We start from the raw sequence: 18,816 nt of genomic DNA, 5'->3' as shown, positions 1-18,816 counted from the left end.
GTGCTGGGTCTTCATTGCTACATGGCGTCGACTCATTAGTTGCCGTGTGGGGGCTTCTCATTGCAGTGGTTTCTCTTGTGGCGGAGCATGGGCTGTGGGGCACTCGGGCTTCCGTAGTCTCCATGCGTGGGCTCGATCGTTGGGACTCCCAGGCTCTACAGCACAGGCTCAGAGGTTGAGGCACATGAGCTTAGCTGCTCCACGGCCTGTGGGATCTTCCCAGATCAGGGATTGAATCCATGTTTCCTGCATTAGCACGCAGATTCTTTACCACTGAGCCACCAGGGAAGCCCCAGTATTTTCATAATGATGAATTTTATTATTATTCATTATAGTCATTATTATTATAATAATGATAATTTTCATAGTAAAGTTTACCATGAGGTTAGCGATGCCTCAAATTTTGCAGGCGTTTCTTGTCACAAGAAAAAGTCCTGTAGCGTCTGTCTGTGTAGGATGCTTCTTTGGAGGGCAGGCAGTGACACGCGTGAGTCTGCAGAGGGCCTGGTCCGGGGAGTCCAGGCTGCTAGAGAGAGGATGAGCCGTGCTCTTCTTGGATGCCCATAATGTTGGCGTCTCAAGAACGGAGAAAAAGAGCCACCTGTGCACGCCTTCTTTGATTGGAGTTGATGCAGTGGCCTTGCGAGCCGTCTGCAGACCTGCCGTCTGCCATGCATGGCCAGATGCTTCATGTGGACCACGAGCCCTAAGGACAGGGCCTGGCTCTTACCTGACCGTGTGCCCAGGGCCTGGCACACACAGAGAGCTTGGAAATCACTGTGCAAGGCAAGTAAAAAACCATTGCTCAGTAAGGAACAGACTTGTGGTCTGGGGAGAAGGATGGAGAAGAAGCGTGAGTTTTTGTCTCCTCTGGAACAAGGCAGCATTAGGTGTGACGAGCAGCAGGGCAGAAAGGCGCGTGGTCATGCTCTCCAGCCAGCTCACGTCTGTGGACAGCCGCCATGCGAGGGGGACGCTTCTCTGGGACAGGGGCAGCAGCAGGCAGCCAAGTGCCCTCCCCTGGCGTCTGTCTAGTCTCACTGCTGAGAAAAGGCTTGACATCGCAGAAGAGAAAATGTGTTAGTGCCACATGGGCGGAAACATAAAGAACTGGACTCAGGGCGAGGGCAAGGTCAATTTTGGTTAAAATAATATGGAACACAAATTTCCATGTTTTGCTTTTCAACTTCTGTCTGCTTTTATGTGGGTCTGTGATGGCTCAGATAATAAAGAATCTGCCTGCAGGGCAGGAGACCTGAGTTGGGAAGATCCTCTGGAGAAGGGAGTGGCAACCCACTCCAGTATTCTTGCCTGGAGAATCCCATGGACAGCGGAGCCTGGTGGGCTGCAGTCCATGGGGTCGCAACGAGTCGGACACGGACTGAGCAACTAAACAACAATATGGAACACAAATTTCCATGTTTTGTTTTTCAGCTTCTGTTGGCTTTTATGTGGGTCCTAGTCTATTTATGTAGGGATTAAAACAGCAAGCAAGAAGAGGACCGTGGCATGGCGACCCCTAGGTGCAGTGGGGCATGTGGGGTCGCACAGGCAGACCCCTGAGTGCTTTTGCAGAGGGTGGTGGCACCTCACTGCTGTCAGGGCACAGGGGTTGCTGTCCAGAGGACCGCGTGGGAGGAGGACAAAGGCAGAAAGACTGCCTGGGAGATTCCTGTTGTCCCACGTTTCATTGTCTGAAATCCCCGACAGCAAGGACAGATGCATAGTATCATGTGTGTCTGGGCAGGGTAAAAGCCAGGCAGGCCTGTCTCCACTCCTCTCTGAGATTTGTAGCTTCCTGGTCTGTGCTGACTCTGAAATGAACAGTAGCTTGAGAGGCGGAGACATAGTGCACAGCTAGAACAGCTGCCACATCAGCTTGCTGGATGTTGAGCAAGTCTTGTCCCCATGTAGGATCACATCCCCGCTAAGATCACCTTATGAGGGCAGACCCTCTGTTCCAATTGGGACTCTGTTTCCTAATGACTTCTGGGAGTTGTCTTAAAGTTTGGTGCACAGAGAAGTTAGTGCAGGACAGACCCAATGCTTGCTTTATGATTCAGCCCACCACGCTCCTGAGTCGGGCGAAGTTTAAAAGCAGGCAGGTCCTCGGTGAAGCCTCAGGGCCTCCAGTGGAATGGGATGGGTGGGCACAGATTATCGAGGGGTGGTCCTTCCTGAGTGGGAAGCCGCTGCTTGCCCCAAGTAGGGTAACCCAGGGCTCCCTCCCCTGAGGGCCCCTCAGGGCTGGCTTTCCATTGCTCTGGACACCTTAGGGATCCGTTGGGTGCTTAGGGATCCATTGGGTGGTCCTGAGGGCAGTGGGCCAGGAGCTGGTGGTTGCTTTGATTTTTACCCCTCCTTCTGAATTTTGGTGCTTTTTGGGAGGGGGGACATAAGGCATCTCTGAAATAACTGTTAGCTTGATGCTGTGTGATGTTCAGTGAGTGTCAGCCTGAACAGCGTCTCACGGGGGCAAAAAGAGATGGTAATCAGCAGCTGGCCTGCTTACTGGGCCCCAGACGCCATGCACAGACCATTTCACATGCCTTATTCTAGCCGACCCCCACCTCAGCCCTGTCTCATGTCCAGCAGAGGAAGGCAGGATCCACGGTGAGAGAAAGGTGTCTGCTCCAGGCCCCACGGCTGGCAGCACACGTGGCAGCCCTGGGACCTGAGCCGTCAGCCCACGTTGCCAGTCACCTCACAGACGGGCAGGGGCAGCTCTCGAACCACACGAGCCCTGACCGCCAGGCCTGGACTGTGACTTCCTAAATGCAGCCTCTCAGCTGTGTGCCGGGCTGGGTCAGGCCACCTGCTTCACTTGGGGTCCTGTCCTCAGGAGCGGGCTGGCTGACAGCTGCCCCAGAGGTGGGGAGGCAGGCATCTGCCTGGGGGCCGAGCCCTGGGCTGTGTTGTATTCTGCTCCCCTGGTCGCCCTTGTTTATCCCTGCCTGTCAGAAATCAAGGCCATCTTGAATGCCACCTGTGATCCCCCCTCATGACGTGATTCAGCTGACAGGTGTTTACTGAATACTCCTGTGAGGCCCACAAGAGCAGAAGTGGAATAGGCCTGCCCTGAGGAATTCGCAGTCTGGAGGAGGAGGACAGGCCAGCACACCGTTGTCGCACAGTGTACCCAGGGCGATCTGGGAGCCCAGGCAGCTGACTCAACCAGTGGGACAGTGGGAATCTGCAAGCACTTCTCAGAAGGGGCAGCTCAGGCTGGGCTTTGTGGGTGGAATAGGAGTTCGTTATGAGGATGAAGGGATGGCCTGTTTTGGAACTCAGGGCTGGGAGTGCGCGTGGGCGGACCTATTGGAATACAGGTGCGAACAGTGGAGGCGGTGGTCAGAGAGGAGGACCAGGTCTTCTTCTTGATTGAAATCCCTCTTTTGCTATGCCTCACTGTTTTTGGTAGTCTGAGCCTCTTACCCACATGAGCCCCTGGAGGATAGGTTGCAGGCAGTCTGAGCTCTCTGGCCCATGTTCGAATCCTCGTTTCACCCTTTGCTGGCTTTGTGATTTGGAATTTATTCCTTAATTTACCCAAATCGGCCTCTTTCTCCTCCCCCTCCGGACTGTGGTGAACAGTGAGTGGGATGGGGGCAGGGAGCCCCTGGTGCAGGGCCAACCACATGGTGAATGTCATCTCCAGCAGAGAGGGTGCCCAGGGGAATTTAGAGTTTTGATGATTATACCTTTTATGGCTGTCAGGCTTTGATCAGAACCGTGTCCGCTGACCAGAAGGCTTGCAGTTTCCCTTCTACCAGGAATCTTGGATTCTGGCCCGTCCGTGCAGGGCGAGTGGACATGCAGTGGATAACACAGCTCCCAGCCCAGCTCTCAATGGTTAGAATCCACACGTGGGGCCAGCCTTAGAACACTGCCCACCGGGAGAAACATCCCCTGTGTGCATGTTTGTGAGATGAAAGCATTCAGGGGACTCTTGGTTCCCCCGAGATGCTGAGTGGTGCTGGGCTGCATGACGGACTACTCTGCAAGGGGGCAGCCATAGTATTCCACACCCAGCATGTGCCCGGAACTTATTTGTGGGGTTCACGTGTGTTTGTGACTTCACTGTCTTAAAGACTCCCCATTTCCAGGAAACGGCTGAGAACAGTTGTTTTTCCAAGAGCATATGTATAAAATGCTTACATACAAGCTGTTGATTGAACGAAAGAACAGCTTCCCCAACACCCTGATCAATGGAATGAATGTTGAGCTGAGAGGATTAGACTTAGCCCTTGAACTGGGACAGACTCTTAACCCCATTCCTTCCTTGTTAAGGAAATGGAGGCTCAGCGAGGTCCGGGAGCTGTCAGTGGAGTTTAGTTGTCCAACCAGGCGAGGTTATAGATGTCACATGCCTGTGCACTGTGGCTAGCAAAGAAAGTGTTACCTTCCCAGATTGATTTCATTTATTATTATTATTTTTAACTGGAGTATGATTGCTTTACAATGTTGTGTTAGTTTCTGCTGAACAACACAGTGAATCAGCTATTAAGTATACATATATTCCCTCCCTCTTGGACCTCCTTCCCACCTGCACATCCCACCTCTCTGGGTAATCATAGAGCACCAAGCCGAGCTCCCTGTGCTATATAGCAACTTCCCACTAGCTCTCTATTTTACACTGGGTAGTGTGGATATTAGGCTTCCCTGGTGGTTCAGCGGCAAAGAATCCGCCTGCCAAGCAGAAGATCTGGGTTCGATCCCGCACTGGTTTGATCCCTGGGTGGGGAAGATCCTCTGGAGATGGAAACAGCAACCCACTCCAGTGTTCTTGCCTGGAGAATCCCTTGGCCAGAGGAGTGTGGCAGGCTACAGTCCATGAGGTCGAAAAATAATCGGACACAACTTAGTTACCAACCAGCAGCAACAGTGTGTGCACATGTCAGATAATTCATGGATATTTTCTTTCAGTCGTGAAAGTCCATGTGGCCTGACCTAATGAAAAAGGTGGCGGTGCCCAAAAGTGGGGACAGAACTCTCTCAAGGCAGCAACCTTTCCCCTGGATTATTTGTTTTGGTCCAGAGACCTGGACGAGCTGTCATCACGAAGCAGGTGCCTTTATCTGATGGTTCTCATGTATGTTTTTGCTGCTCAGGAGCTAAGAGAAGATAATATCATTTTAATTGAAACCAAGGCTATGCTGGAGGAACAGCTGACGGCTGCTCGGGCCCGGGGCGATAAAGTTCACGAGCTGGAGAAAGAGAACCTGCAGCTGAAATCGAAGCTTCACGACCTGGAATTGGTACTGCAGGCTGCTGCCACACAGACCTGTCTAAACAGATTGGGGTGGTTTCGGGTTGTGCCATGCCCTTCTCTGATTTTTTCCAACACTGGTTTTGGTGCCGCTGCCAAAATGGTAATGCGCTGACTGCGGAGAGTAGCTCACTCAGTTTGGCGGCCAGGGTGGGCCCCGCTGGGCGCCCACAGATGGACAGGACGAGACCACCGTGCCGGACCTCTCATGTATGGATGAGCTCATGTGTGTGTCTTTTGCAAGAAGAGTCTCTGCTGGCTTTTATGGTGAGGTCTGAGCTGAGATCCCTGAGTTCCTTTCCAGGTTTCTCGAGGCATGTTAGGTACCCTAGAGCCACGAAGCCGCCTGTCACCAGGGTACTTGCTCTAAAGCCCTGGGCTATAAGTCACTTTGTTCAGACAGCATTCAGTTAGAGACCTGGGCGCTCTCATCACCCTCCGTTGCCAGTCAGTGTATCTTTCAGTGGCTGTAACTCCCAGCTGGGCCCTGGGCTAGGCTCATTTCTCTTTGGGGAAGCGAGCAGGTGCCTAGAAGGTCTTCCATCCTTCAGGAATGGGGTGGGGGTGGATACACCAGGACCAGGGCCTGTCCAGAGGGGTCCCCCAGCCACATTCTCACTCCATCTTTCTTCCCGCACTAGGATCGGGACACAGATAAGAAGCGAATAGAGGAGCTGCTGGAGGAGAACATGGTCCTGGAGATTGCTCAGAAGCAGAGCATGAACGAGTCCGCCCACCTCGGCTGGGAGCTGGAGCAGCTGTCCAAGAACGCAGACCTGTCGGACGGTAGGGGGCGCCCGGTGCCCGGGAGCCGCCCAGCCCGCGGCTGCTTCCTCATCCAGGGAGCCGAGCCCTGGGCTCTAAATCTTCCGTGTCAGGCCATCCATTCACCCCGAGTAAATAGGATTTCCTTCAAGTGCCATTTGGAACTGTTTCATTACCCTTCTCCCCAAGGAGAGCAGGAGGGGTCTGGCAGCCTTGATGTCAGGACATGAAACACAAATTAAGTGTTGCCAGCTTTCCCAGTTCCCATATGGACAGTCCCAGGAGCTTGCAGATTACCGCGCGCTGACGCCCGGAGGGCATCAGAGGCCTATCTGTGGACGGTTGAAAGCCCTGGATGGCAGGAGACATCCCCAGTGGTCACTCATCCCCGCTATGAGTGTATCCTGGGCATGATTTTCTCATTTATTTGCATAATTGGGCAAGACGGATGCAGTCTGTTCTCTGTCTCCCCGGGCGGGGGCTGCTAAGTGGCTGCTTCTCCAGGACCCAGGCCTCTTCTGGCTTGCACCGCTGTCCCTGTTCGAGACAGACGGGGCGTCTCGGCCAGGGAAAGGTGGGTGGGGCAGCAGTCAGCACTGCGGCAGGAAGCTTCGGTGCCCAGCAAACAATAAGCCAGTTCCTGTGTTCAGAAATAGCACACGTGCCTGTGATGGAGCGAGTTATTGTTTACTTAGAGCTGTGCAGAGCAAGGTAGGGCTTTCAGCTGGGCTGGGAGTCACCTTTTTCAATTCCCATAAGCATCCCCCCAAACAGTAGAAAGTTTGTTGAACGTAGCTGGAAAACATCTTCTCTTCAAGGGGTGTCCCATCAGTTCCAAACCAAACATCAGTTTGTTAAACTACCAGCCTGTGAGAGGAGTGAGCTTTGTCTGTGCTTTGGGGCCTGTACCCTGTGCTGGGGGCTGAGGGTGGGATCACTCTGATTCCTAGCCCTGAGAGGAGAGTAGGTCCATTGGGGAGGACCACTGCCCCCTGGTGGAGCAGAGAGGTGGTGCAGGCTGCCAGGGACAGTCCTAGACTTAGGAGTATTTCTGTAAGAGACCAGGGTGGCCTGTGGGGGTTGGAAAGCCTTGCTCCTTCAGACTACTCAGTATAGTGTATGAGCCCTTTCAGATCAGTGAGCATGATTTATTCTCGATGTTCCCAACTCCTAGTGCTTAGCTAGGAGCTATTGAACATTAGGTTGAATGAGGGCATAATGCAAGTAGAGCCTGAATATACTTTTTCATGTGTGGTGTGGTGGCTTCTTGAGTCAAGAAAGACCTGGCTTAAAGTCCTGGCTCCTCCGCTTGTTAGCTGGGTGACCTCTTTTAGACTCAATTTCCTTATTTGTAAAGTGGGGATAACGAAGCTGCCTCACAGGAGCGGTGAAGCTCGATGCTATGCCTGGCCCACGGCACACTAAAGGATGCTGTTCTTACAGCCACAGTCCCACTAAAATAGATCCCATCACTCTGATTGCTTGGGTGCTAATGAGCATAGCACTCAGTAATGAACTCTTGTGTCATCGTGATCGTCTCTGAAGCACTGGCTTTTATGGAAGAGGAGAGGAGGCTTGTGGTCAGCTGTGTTGTTAAACCTGTGGACCCTTAGGAATTACTCCCCATGGGTACAGCGTTTCAGTCTGGGATGATGAAAAGGTGTGGAGGGGGATAGTAAAGGTGGTTGCACATCGCTGGGGGTGCATCTAATGCCACAGAGCTTTAAAATGGTGAATTTTATGTTATAATGTTTTACCCCACTAGAAAAATGTTCATTTTTCACAAATGCCATGGTACCATCCAAACAATCACAGGCTCTGAATTAATGGGGTTTCAGCTGAGGTTTGTTTTGTCTGCGGCATAGTTTCGTGTGTGGCGAGCACATGTGCTGGTGTGTGTCAGCGCTGGACCTGGGCTGTGGACCTTTGTCCACCTCCCCTGCCGTGCTGCCTGTTGTTGCTTGGGGTCTTGAGGACATTCAGGCTGGTGGGTTCTGAACTGCTGTTCTTGGTGGGAGATGAGAACTCAGAGAGGGTGGCGGATGCCTTTTAGACCTTAGGATATCCGCCCAAAGGATCTGAACATACACGTCTGTGTCCGGTTCGATGTGCTCACTCTGGATGCCATCGTCCTGCCTGTATCCTCGCCCCTGGAGGTGATGAGTAAGAGGCAGGTAAGGGTGCAGCCCTGTTTTCAGATCAGGCTCCCAGAGCTCAGTATGTAACACTGTTGAGACAAGTGAGGACAGTACAACCCCAGCCCTTTCTTTCGAGGGCTTTCATTCGCGTTCCTTTCTCCTCCTGGAAAAGTCCCAAGACTCACCTAAAATCCCGTGACTTACCTAAAGTCATGCACCCGCTGGTGGCAGGAAGGAGCTAAGAACTCCCGTTCCTGACTCTCGGGTTTGTGCCCACTGCCCCCCTTCTCCATATGCATTTGAGCTTTTTGAAAGGAAACAGCTCAGGGGTCCCCAGCCCCCGGGTCACAGACTGGTACTGGTCCACGTCCCCTCCCCCACCCTAGTCTGTGGACAAATTGTCTTCCATGAAACCAGTCCCCGGTGCCAGAAAGGTTGGGGACCGCTGGAATAAATAATCTTCCTCTTTCTAGCTTTAGCTTATATTTTCATCACATTTAGGTTTGTTTTTTTTTTTTTAAGAAAACAACCAAATATTTGGAAATGAATTAATATACCCTTAAGAAACTCCTCGATCAAAGAAAAAAATCAAATAGAGATTAGGAAGCAACTGAATCATATGTAGAAAATTGGTACTATGGGTATATCAGTTTGTGGAAGGAAACTTATACTAGAAAAGTAGAAAGTAAAATTAATAATATTTGCATTAATTTTCTTTTTTATACTTATAAAGGGTGAGATTTTTTAAAATTTTTATTGGCATGTAGTTGCTTTCTAGTGTTGTGACAGTTTCTGCTGTGCAATACAGTAAACCAGCTATACGTATACATATATCCCCCCTTTTTTAGATTTCCTTCTTACACTTAGAATTTTTAAAGCAATTTACATAAACTCTCTCATTTTTTCCCCCCCAATGTAATCATGAAATTACAAAATGAAATCTCCATTCAGGGGACCTTATCCAGGGATGGCAAGTATTGGGCATATGTACCCACGGAGCCTTCTGCCACCTGTGGCAGACATAACTAGTCGATTATTGTGCCCCTCCTGCTGAGCCACCCATACTCCCGTTGCTTTCAGAGCTGGAACAGAAAATATTGTCTATTTTCCATCTCTGCTAGTCTCTAAGATCCTTGAGTTGTATGGTCATGTGAGCCACTTGATAAAAAATGGTTCCCAGCAGTTGACATGATCTTTAACTTTTGCATTGGCGTCTTCGCTGCAACCTGCTTTCCTCTGAAGCTCTGGGCCCAGCTGAGCTAGCAGAGGACTGTCGCTGTCTGAGGGACTTTTAGGCACTGACTGTGACAGTACCCTGTGAAATGGAGGAGACCCCCCAGCCGGCCCCTGGGACCCCCTTCCCAGCCCCTCAAACCACGGCATGGGGTGCCTGATGCGCCTGGCTCGCAGCTGGAGCCTGGGGCTGACTCGGCTTTGTGCTTCAGCCTCCAGGAAGTCGTTTGTGTTCGAGCTGAATGAGTGCGCCTCCAGCCGCATCCTGAAGCTGGAGAAGGAGAACCAGAGCCTCCAGAGCACCATCCAGGGGCTGCGCGACGCGTCCCTGGCACTGGAGGAGAGCACCCTCAAGTGCGGGGAGCTGCAGAAGGAGAACCAGCAGCTCATCAAGAAGGTAACCCTGCCGGGGGTGGGGTGGGGGGAGTGTCGGGCAGGTGGATACCCCTCCCCCAGCCCGGTCTGCCGTCTGGAGGCTGGTAAGGGGACAGGTATAAGTGAGGATGCGCAGCTGAGAGGAGAGCAGAAGCCAGTGCAGCCGCAGTTAACTATAACAGAGGAACGAGCAGTCGTAGAGAGCAGTCAGCAGACAGCGGGTCCTGTGCCTGCACGACCCTGAAGGTGTGACCTCTGTGTGCCTCCTTGTCTTCATCTCTGAAATGGGGTTCGTGGGCTTCCCGTCTAACAGATGTTGCAAGGACTCGATGGGTTTGTGTATGTGAGGGGTCTGGTATGTAATAAGTGTTCAGTGAGAAGAAACCAGTGGACTATTAGGGGGCATAGGGGAGAGGAAGCAATGATGTAAGCCATGCACACATACATGTATGGGGGGTAGGGACTGTTGGTGGACATTTTTGGGCACTGCTGGTGGTGAACAGGACCAGTACCCACCTCTCCCTCTGGGTTTATGGGATGGAGAAGTAGAGAGGGCCAAACTGCATTTGCCTTTCGGGACAGCTGTTGGGTCTTCCCAGGAGCACAGTAAAACCCAGACATCTGGGAGGGCAGACAGGGGCTTACAGACCAGTCTTCGTTCTGTGGTTACAGGGACCCCCATTTGCACTGGGGAGTCAGTCTCAGGCACAGGAAGGGTCCTTGAGAGGCTAGGGATGGCTTCCGTGGCTTTGGCCACTCCAGGTCAGAGGGCATCAGTACATCACGCTGCCGTGGCACAATCACATTTGAAGGCTCTGAGCACAGTAGCTGTCAACGTCCAGCTGAGGGTGAGAGCGTGAGCACGCTTGCTTGCTGGCCACCATACAGGCTTGGTGCTTTGAGCCGTCCCACCTGCCCATGAGTCCTGCCAGCATCATTTACTGAGGCTGCATGGGCAGTGGGAGGGCCACCAGCCACAGGCAGAGACCTGGGCACCGCTGGTCCTGACTCTGCTGGTTCCTTATCTCTGAGATGGGTTTGGGACAGCCCCTCCTCCTCCTGTGACTGGGTCTCTGGAGCCCCCTCATGGGACCTCCCAGGCTTGATCACTCACTCTTCTTGTCCCTTTGAAGCCTTGTGTGCCTTGCAGCATTTCTGCCAACAAATATCTTGTCCTGGCTTCATAGGACAATAGATAACCCCTACCCCATCCCATCTCATGCCATGTCTCAACCCAGAACAGCGTGGGGAAGGCAGCTAGGTTTTTTAGATTCACATGGGCCTAGCACAGGAGATGTCTTTATAAGTGGCATTTCGATCTCAGCCAAGAGGAAAAGAATCCACCTTTAGAAAGATGAGAACCATCGGCTCCGCAGGTCCTCACGGGTCTGCTGCACAAAGCCCACGATGTAATAGCTCTGGCCCAGCTCGCAGCAGGCCTCCGAGGTGAGCACTCACGTTTTTCCCAGCCCTCGTGGTCCACCCCGGCCCCGCACCCCTGCACAGAGGAGGGGCAGTGAATATACCCCCCTGGCCGTACTGCTCAGCCCCCATCTCTCGGGTCCCACCCTCCCGGTTCCTCTGGGTTCGGTTCCCTGGTGGGACACCAGCCCTCTCCTGCCACAGTCCTTAAGAGACAGGGCTTGGCACAGAGTCCCTGGCAGGAGGGAGGTGCCACGGTTCCCAGACCTGTCCTGTATCCGGTGCTGGGAGCCCTGGGAGGCGGCCTTCTGCCCTCCAGAGTACCTCTTGCTGTCTTACTTAGCCTGCCCTCCGTCTGAATGACCCTGTCCCGGCCCAGCAGGTGTGGCTTCACGTTCTCCTCCTCCCTCCACACACACCCCAAGTCCGGCACCGACAGGTGCTCTCTGATGATGGATGGGCAGACACCACAGCCCCGGTGGGAGGACTCACCCCCAGGCCCCTTGGGCCTTCATCCGGCTCAGTTTGTCGGAATTTCCTTTCCCGGGCCTCAGCCATCCCACTGTCCCGATCTTCCCATGCGGTGTGTCTGGGCACCAGCTGGCACTCCTCAGTCAATTGGTGAAGCCCCAGGCCCCATGGGGGCCAGCCTGGCTCTCTCATTCCCCACCCAGGAGGTCACGGGCCCAGAGGAGCTCAGTGACTTGCCTGAGCCTCGCAGTGAGGACACAGCAGGGCTGGAATACACCCCCCCAGTTCGACCCCCGCCCTGCACTCCTCTTTTGAGGATGACTCAGACGCACACCACATCACAGTTCATTTTCCTGTTGGCCCCAGCTGGGCCAGGCTCCCCCGTCCTGAGGTGCCCGGCTTGGGGTGCGGGGCTGAAGTGCTGACGAGGTGATGTGATGACCTGAGTATGGGTCCTGCTTGGCCCAAGTCTGCCCACTGGTGGGGGAAGGAGCATGCCCGCTGCTTCCTCCCGTGGAGGTTTGAGAGCTCCCAGACCCATGAGCCAGAAAGGAAAAGTACGACAAGTAGACAGAGCCTGCCCACGGGCAGCGATCCTTCCAAGAGCTTTGGACACCTCTCCGTGCAAGGCCCCAGCTCAGACAGGCTGAACTGCAGCAACTCCAGGCCTGCTGCTCACAAAGGTCACTGGACATCTCAGGGTCTTACCCCAGAGGTTGATTGATGGGCTGGAGTCCAAGATCTTTCAAAGCATTGAGACCCATCTGGTCTTTGCGATCCATCTTTTTAGAAGAGCTGTCCCAAACCAGCACATCAGGATCCCTTATTGTTTAGTCGCTCAGTCACGTCCGACTGTGTGCGACCCCTTGGACTGTAGCCCACCAGGCTCCTCTGTCCATGGGATTTCGCAGACCTGAATCCTGGAGTGGGTTGCCACTTCCTTCTCCAGGATCCTTTAGGACCATGTCAAAATGCAGACAGAAGATCTGTAGGTGGTGAGGCCGCGCTCTCGCAGGAAGGGGCAGCGAGCACTGCTGCACCTGCCGCCTGCCAGCACGTGCCAAGCACAGCACAGTGACGCTCACGAGGATGCTCACTGCTGCTCCTGCATCAGCTATGGAGACTTGCTCGTGGTCACACCGTTAGTAGGGAGGGACCGGAATCTGAACCCTGTCCCCGTGGCACCAGAGTCATGCCTCTTGCCGAGCTCCAGTGCCCCCTTGCCGAGGGGTTTGGTGGGAAGGGGACCAGCAGCCTGGACGCCCTCCCAGTGCAGGCAGCAGCAGGGGCTTCTCCTGGGAGCCCAGTCTCAGGTGCTGCCCTGGACCCACTGAGTCAGAATCTTTGTCCACCACCTTATCCAGGTGTTAGGCACCATGAAATAGTAGTTCCTGTTTTAGGAAGGTCGGGCTGGTGGATCTCAGCAGAAGAGCTTGGTGTCAAGGAGGTGATGGGGTGGTTTTCCAGGCCAGGGGAAGGTGGCCCAGCCCCAGGCAGGCAGCGGCAATAGAGAAGCTTGGGTAGAGAAGGCAGGGCTTGGAGACAGAATTACTGGAGGGTGAAAGAGGAAGCAAGGGCTTGTCCGCAGACCTCTCTGAGCATCTGGGTGAACCGGAGTGTTACCAAGTGGCATCTGTGGGGCATCCAGTCGTGGTGGTCCCAGACATGTGGTCTGACCCTCGGGACAGTGGATAAGGCCTGAGATGAGAGCAAGGAACCCTGGGGGCACTTGGGCCCATGGCATTGAGAATGAGGAGAGAGAGGTCGGCTGAAAGAAGCTGACCAATGGTGCCCATGGCCTTCCACTTCCACGAGCTAGAAATGCAAGCCGCGGGCTGGGAGCTGAGGGTCGAGGGTGTGCGGAGGTCCCTTCAGAGCAAGGCCGGGCCACTTTCCCTTGAGAAAAAGGCCCGTTCAAATGTTGGGTGGGGCTGATGGGTTTTGAGTTGATTTTAAAATATAGATCACTTTGTGAGGCTCACTGCTGCCCGTCTGGGTCTTCTGGCTCCGCAGATTGAGAAGTTAAAGACCCAGCTGGAGAGAGAGAAGCAGAGTAACCAGGATTTGGAGACCCTGAGCGAGGAGCTCATCAAAGAGAAGGAACAGCTGCAGAGCGACATGGAGACCCTGAAGGCTGACAAAGCCCGGCAGGTAGGTCCTCTGGGAATGGATGCCTGTCCCGGAACTCCTGCCTGCAGGAGGGAGAGTAGTCCAGGATTTAGCCATTTCCCGGGAGTCTGTAGGGGAAACACCGGTGACCAGGCATCTGGCCTAGCTGCAGCTCAAACCAGCCACTCTTGTTCAGTGGTGGGGGTGGGTGTGCCCCCCACCCGGCGGGGACACTGGCAGCGCCTGAGACGGGTGTCATGACAGGAGAGAGGAGATGCTCTTGGCGTGTGGTGGGTGGAGCTAGATGTCCAGCGTCACACAGGACAGCCCCGCGTGACCGAGAACAATCTGGCTCCCAACATCTGTCGCGCCTTGCTGAGCCCCTGAGGTTTATTTGCCTCACGCCTGAGGTGGGAGGCAGTCCAGGGCTGGTGTGGCGGCTCTGTGATGCCGGGCAGGGGCCAGGCTCTTCCTCCTCCTCTGCCGGCCTTAGCTGGGACTGCCGCATGCCCTCGAGGAATGAGAGAAAGAACGGGAGGGCGAGGAGCAGAGAGCCACTCCCCACTGCCCCCCTCCGCTCTGGGACCTTCTGTCACATTCATTGGTCACACTCAACACGCGACTACCCCCTACCTGTGAGGGGAGGCCGAGGTTTCAAGTATTTGAGTTTTTCAGGCGCTGAGCTGGAGCAAAAAAAGAGGGGATGGGATAGTGCCATGTTTGGAGAAAAGACAGGCAGGGTCCCTGGCAGGATGTGGCTTACGTGGAGGGCAAAAGATGACAAGCAAGGCGATCCCAGACGTGTGCTCTTGAGGGAGTAAACGGAGAGAATCCTGCTGGGTACAGGCGCTGAGGAGTCGGGGTGCAAGGCTGTCCCTGAGGGGCTGCCGCTCACATGCGGAGCCCTGGAGGATGGAGAGGAGTCAGGATGCTGAAGGCCAGGGGAGGGCCGTCCAGGGCAGAGGGAAGACAGTGTGCAGGGTCTGCAGGTGAGGAGTGGCCTCAGGGGAGCCTACAGAGGCGAGCGGCCAGGACGAGCATACCAAGGGAATCAACTTCCATCGTTTTCAGTAAGAGGGAGAGAGGGGTTTCTGTTTCTACATCTTCCTGGCCGCCCTGAAGGCATTTTAACTTGAAGTGTCTTCCTAAGGGTCTCCACGCTCGTTACCTCGTGTCCATGTTTGCCCCTAGGAACTTTAGGGATTTTTGTTTTTTCAATTGAACTATAGTTCAGTTCTGGCATACAGCAAAGTGATTCAGATATGTATGTGCATGCGTTCATGGGTCTCTGCTCAGTTGCTTTAGTCATGTCTGACTCTTTGCAACCCTGTGAACCATACCCCGCCAGACTCCTCTGTCCACGGGATTCTCTAGGCGAGAACACTGGAGTGGGTTGCTATGCCATCCTCCAGGGGATCTTCCCGACCCAGGGATCAAACCCAGGTCTCTTGCATCTTCTGCATCACAGGCGGATTCTTTACCGCTGAGCCACCAGGGAAGCCCATATGTGGGTGTATGTGTATAAAAAAATATATGTACACATATATGCATATGCTTTTTCCATTATAGGTTATTACAAGTTATTGGATATAGTTCTCTGTGCTGTACAGTAATACCATTAGGACTTCGGCGGGGAATGGTCTTTTAGGGCCTGGGCTTTGGTCACCAGATTAAACCAGACTTCAGCCCCAGATCACAATATGTTTGTGCAACAGCCAATGTCTCTCCCATCGTGTTTTCCCCCAGATCAAGGACCTTGAGCAAGAAAAGGACCATCTCAACCAGGCAGTGTGGACACTGCGGGAGAGGTCTCAGGTCAGCAGCGAGGCCCGCGCCAAGGACGTGGAGCAGGAGAACAAAGCCCTGCACAGGACGGTGGCAGAGACCAGCGGGCGGCTGAGCAGGCTGGAGCTGGAGCAGCAGCAGCTGCAGCGGGCGCTGGAGCAGGCGCAAGAGAAGGCAGGCCGAGCCGAGGCACTGGAGCGGGAGCTGGGGCAGCTGGAGGAGGAGAAGGGGCGGCTGGAGGAGGAGAAGGGGAGGCTGGCGCAGAGGGCCAGCGCCCTGCAGGCGGCGGGCGAGCGGGCGGAGGCCGCGGAGCGCGAGAGCCACGGGCTAGCGCTGGAGAACCGGCAGCTGCGCAAGTCCCTGGACGCCCTGCAGAACGTGTCGGTGCAGCTGGCCGGCCTGGAGCAGGACAACCGGCAGCTGGACGAGGAGAACTTGGAGCTGCGCCGGATGGTGGAGGCCATGCGCTTCACGGGCGCCAAGGTGGCCCAGATGGAGCGCGAGAACCAGGAGCTGGAGCGTGAGAAGCAGGAGCTGAGGAAGAGCGTGGAGCTGCTCAAGGCGCTGGGCAAGAAGTCGGAGCGCCTGGAGCTCAGCTACCAGAGCCTGAGCGCCGAGAACCTGCGGCTGCAGCAGAGCCTGGACAGCGGCAGCCAAAAGGCACAGGCCCTGGAGCGGGAGCTGGGGCAACTGGAGGCCGAGAACCAGGGCCTGCGGCGGGACCTGGAGGCCCTCCGGCTGGCCCACCGGCAGCTCGAACGGGCTGAGCAGGAGCGGAAGGCGCTGGAGCAGGAGGTGGCCCAGCTGGAGAAGGACAAGAAGCTGCTGGAGAAAGAGGCCCGGCGGCTGTGGCAGCAGGTGGAGCTCAAGGATGCCGTCCTGGACGACAGCTCCGCCAAGCTGTCCGCCGCCGAGAGGGAGAGCCGCGCGCTGGACAAGGAGCTGGCCCGCTGCCGGGACGCGGCCGGCAAGCTCAAGGAGCTTGAGAAGGACAACAGGGACCTCACCAAGCAGGTCACCATGCACACGAGGACGCTGACCACACTGAGGGAGGTGAGCCGGGGGCCGCGGGGCCGCCGGGCCACACCGTGTGTGCTGTGGGATTGAGGTGGGACGGCGGGAGGCCCCTGGCACGTGCCCCCTGCTTCGAACCAGAATGACGCCCGAAAGCATGAAGAGGAAGTAGACGTACCCTGTTAGGATCTGACTGCCCGGAGACAGCCGGTGCCTGGGGTATTTTATTCCATCCTCTTCCTTGTGCATTTCTGGATACACACACTTGGTACCCTGCTTTGTACACCTTAGCCCTGCTCTGGTTTTCACTTAACTTCACCTTTTCTCATTACACTAAATAGCTTTCAAGCCACAATTTCTAATGGCTGTGAGGTAGATTTACTGTGATTACTTCCCTGGCCACTCACACGGTAAAGAATCTGCCTGCAATGCAGGAGACCTTGGTTCAATCCCTGGGTCAGGAAGATCCCCTGGAGAAGGGAATGGCGACCCACTCCAGTATTCTTGCCTGGAGAATTCCATGGACTGAGGAGCCTGGTAGGGCTGCAGTCCATGGGGTCGCAAAGAGTCAGACACGACTAACACACACTAGCACGTGTTTTGGACAATCAGATTATTTCTGAGTTTTCCCACTGTTTTATTTTTTTTAAGTCTTTATTGAGTTCATTACAGTATTGTTTCTGTTTGTGTCCCGGTATTTTGGCCGAGAGGCATGTGGATCTCAGCTCCCTGACCTGGCAGAGCCGGGAACCAGGGAAGCCACACCCCCTGCACTGGACCACAAGGAAGTCCCTCCTACTATTTTAAATAACACTGGGCCTCCTAACAGTACACCTTCACAGATACCTATTTCCTTAGGATATATACCTCGAAGTGCAATTACACTTGAAAGGGTCCAAATTTTTAAGTCTTCTTGGTGAACACCTTACTTCTCCCTGATATTTTTTTGTGTGGTCATCTGGGCTTTCCTGCATGTGTTAGGGTGAGTCACTGCTCTGGTAAATGACTTCAGCATCTCCCTGGCACATCACAGAAGCTGGGTCTCCCCACATGTGGAAGTTCACTGTGGCTGTTCACAGGCACCTGGCTTCCTCCATCCTGTGGCTCGGCCATCCCACGGTGGACCTACCTGCAGCAGGTAGATGCGGAAAAGAAGGACCACACCTCTTGATGCAGAATTGGGTCACAGAGTTGCACCTAACTGCTGGGGAGGCTGAGAAATGTTCTAGCTGTGTGCTAAGGAAGAAAAGGAAATTTGAGAACACAGAAAGGTCTCCATGTTAAATATATACATATGTGTATATATTACTGACTGTCAGTGCAACAGATCACCATGCTGTGGGGAAGATACAAGACACCAACTCAGGCAGTAGCCCCTGCCTCATAAGCATTGGTTAGGCTTTGCTGCAGTAACGATCAACCCCACAGTCTCAGGGGCTCATCCTGTCCAAGGCTGGTTTCTCGTGTGAGTCCAGGTGACTCTCCATGGAGCCTGTCCTCTGTGCTGGGGCTCAGTAGTCCAGTCTGCTTTGACATTATGGCTCCCCCATCCTAACCCCACGCCTAACCCGTGGGGTTAGGGTGGTTCCCGCGGCAGAGGTGAGGCAGCTGTAAGGTCACGTACCGGCCCTTCCATGCCACACCTGGGGAGCGACCCTGGAATGTTCAGCAAACATCACCAAATGTGTTAGGGGTTCCAGGCCTTGGGGTGTGGTAGGTGTCCATGTGAGGGCATGTAGCTATGTCACCGGGCAGAAATTGGTAGCTGCCTGGAAAGCTACAGAGGTGTGGACCACAGTAAGTGAACTCCTAGATGAGGTCAACATCCACTTTCGAAAAGTAAATCAAAACCTGTCTAAAAGTAAAATCTTTCTCCCCTTTATATTTTTTTCTTATGTTCTAAATTCCCTGCAATGGGCCTTTAATTACATCACTTCATAGAAAAGGCAGTCGTGTTGGAAGAATTCAAACCTGCTCCTCAAAGGTCACCATAAATGGTATCTCAGACGCGTCTCTGGATGTGTTTGGAACATGTTCAGTCCTTCCCAGACACACTGCTGCATGGCCTCGTGTCCTGAACCCCAGGGCCTGGGAAGGTGTGTTCACCCCTTCCCTTCAAGACATCCCCGGGGTCCACTGTCCACATAGAACCACCTGCTTGTCCCTCGAGACTCCCGAGCTGGCCGTGACTCGAGAAGACGGTTGCTCTGCCCTGAGATGGGCCTGTGTCTGTCT

At 54.3% G+C, this 18,816-nt stretch overlaps 1 protein-coding gene across 6 annotated transcripts in view; it reads left to right on the top strand.

Annotated features, from left to right (window-relative positions):
• The window catches only part of CCDC88C (coiled-coil domain containing 88C), a 143,730-nt gene that overhangs the window by 88,562 nt on the left and 36,352 nt on the right, over positions 1 to 18,816 (top strand). For all 6 annotated transcript variants that reach the window (NM_001102017.2, XM_059879049.1, XM_059879050.1 and 3 more), the window contains 5 exons: positions 5,112 to 5,258; positions 5,911 to 6,055; positions 9,618 to 9,802; positions 13,687 to 13,824; positions 15,529 to 16,620. In NM_001102017.2, coding sequence (NP_001095487.2) covers positions 5,112 to 5,258; positions 5,911 to 6,055; positions 9,618 to 9,802; positions 13,687 to 13,824; positions 15,529 to 16,620 — 1,707 coding nt within the window. The remainder of the gene's footprint in view (positions 1 to 5,111; positions 5,259 to 5,910; positions 6,056 to 9,617; positions 9,803 to 13,686; positions 13,825 to 15,528; positions 16,621 to 18,816) is intronic.

The sequence above is a fragment of the Bos taurus genome, chromosome 21 (assembly GCF_002263795.3).
Source record: "Bos taurus isolate L1 Dominette 01449 registration number 42190680 breed Hereford chromosome 21, ARS-UCD2.0, whole genome shotgun sequence".
Taxonomy (NCBI): domain Eukaryota; kingdom Metazoa; phylum Chordata; class Mammalia; order Artiodactyla; family Bovidae; genus Bos; species Bos taurus.
The sequence above is the reverse complement of the archived record's forward strand: the minus strand, read 5'-3'. Positions and strand labels throughout refer to the sequence as shown.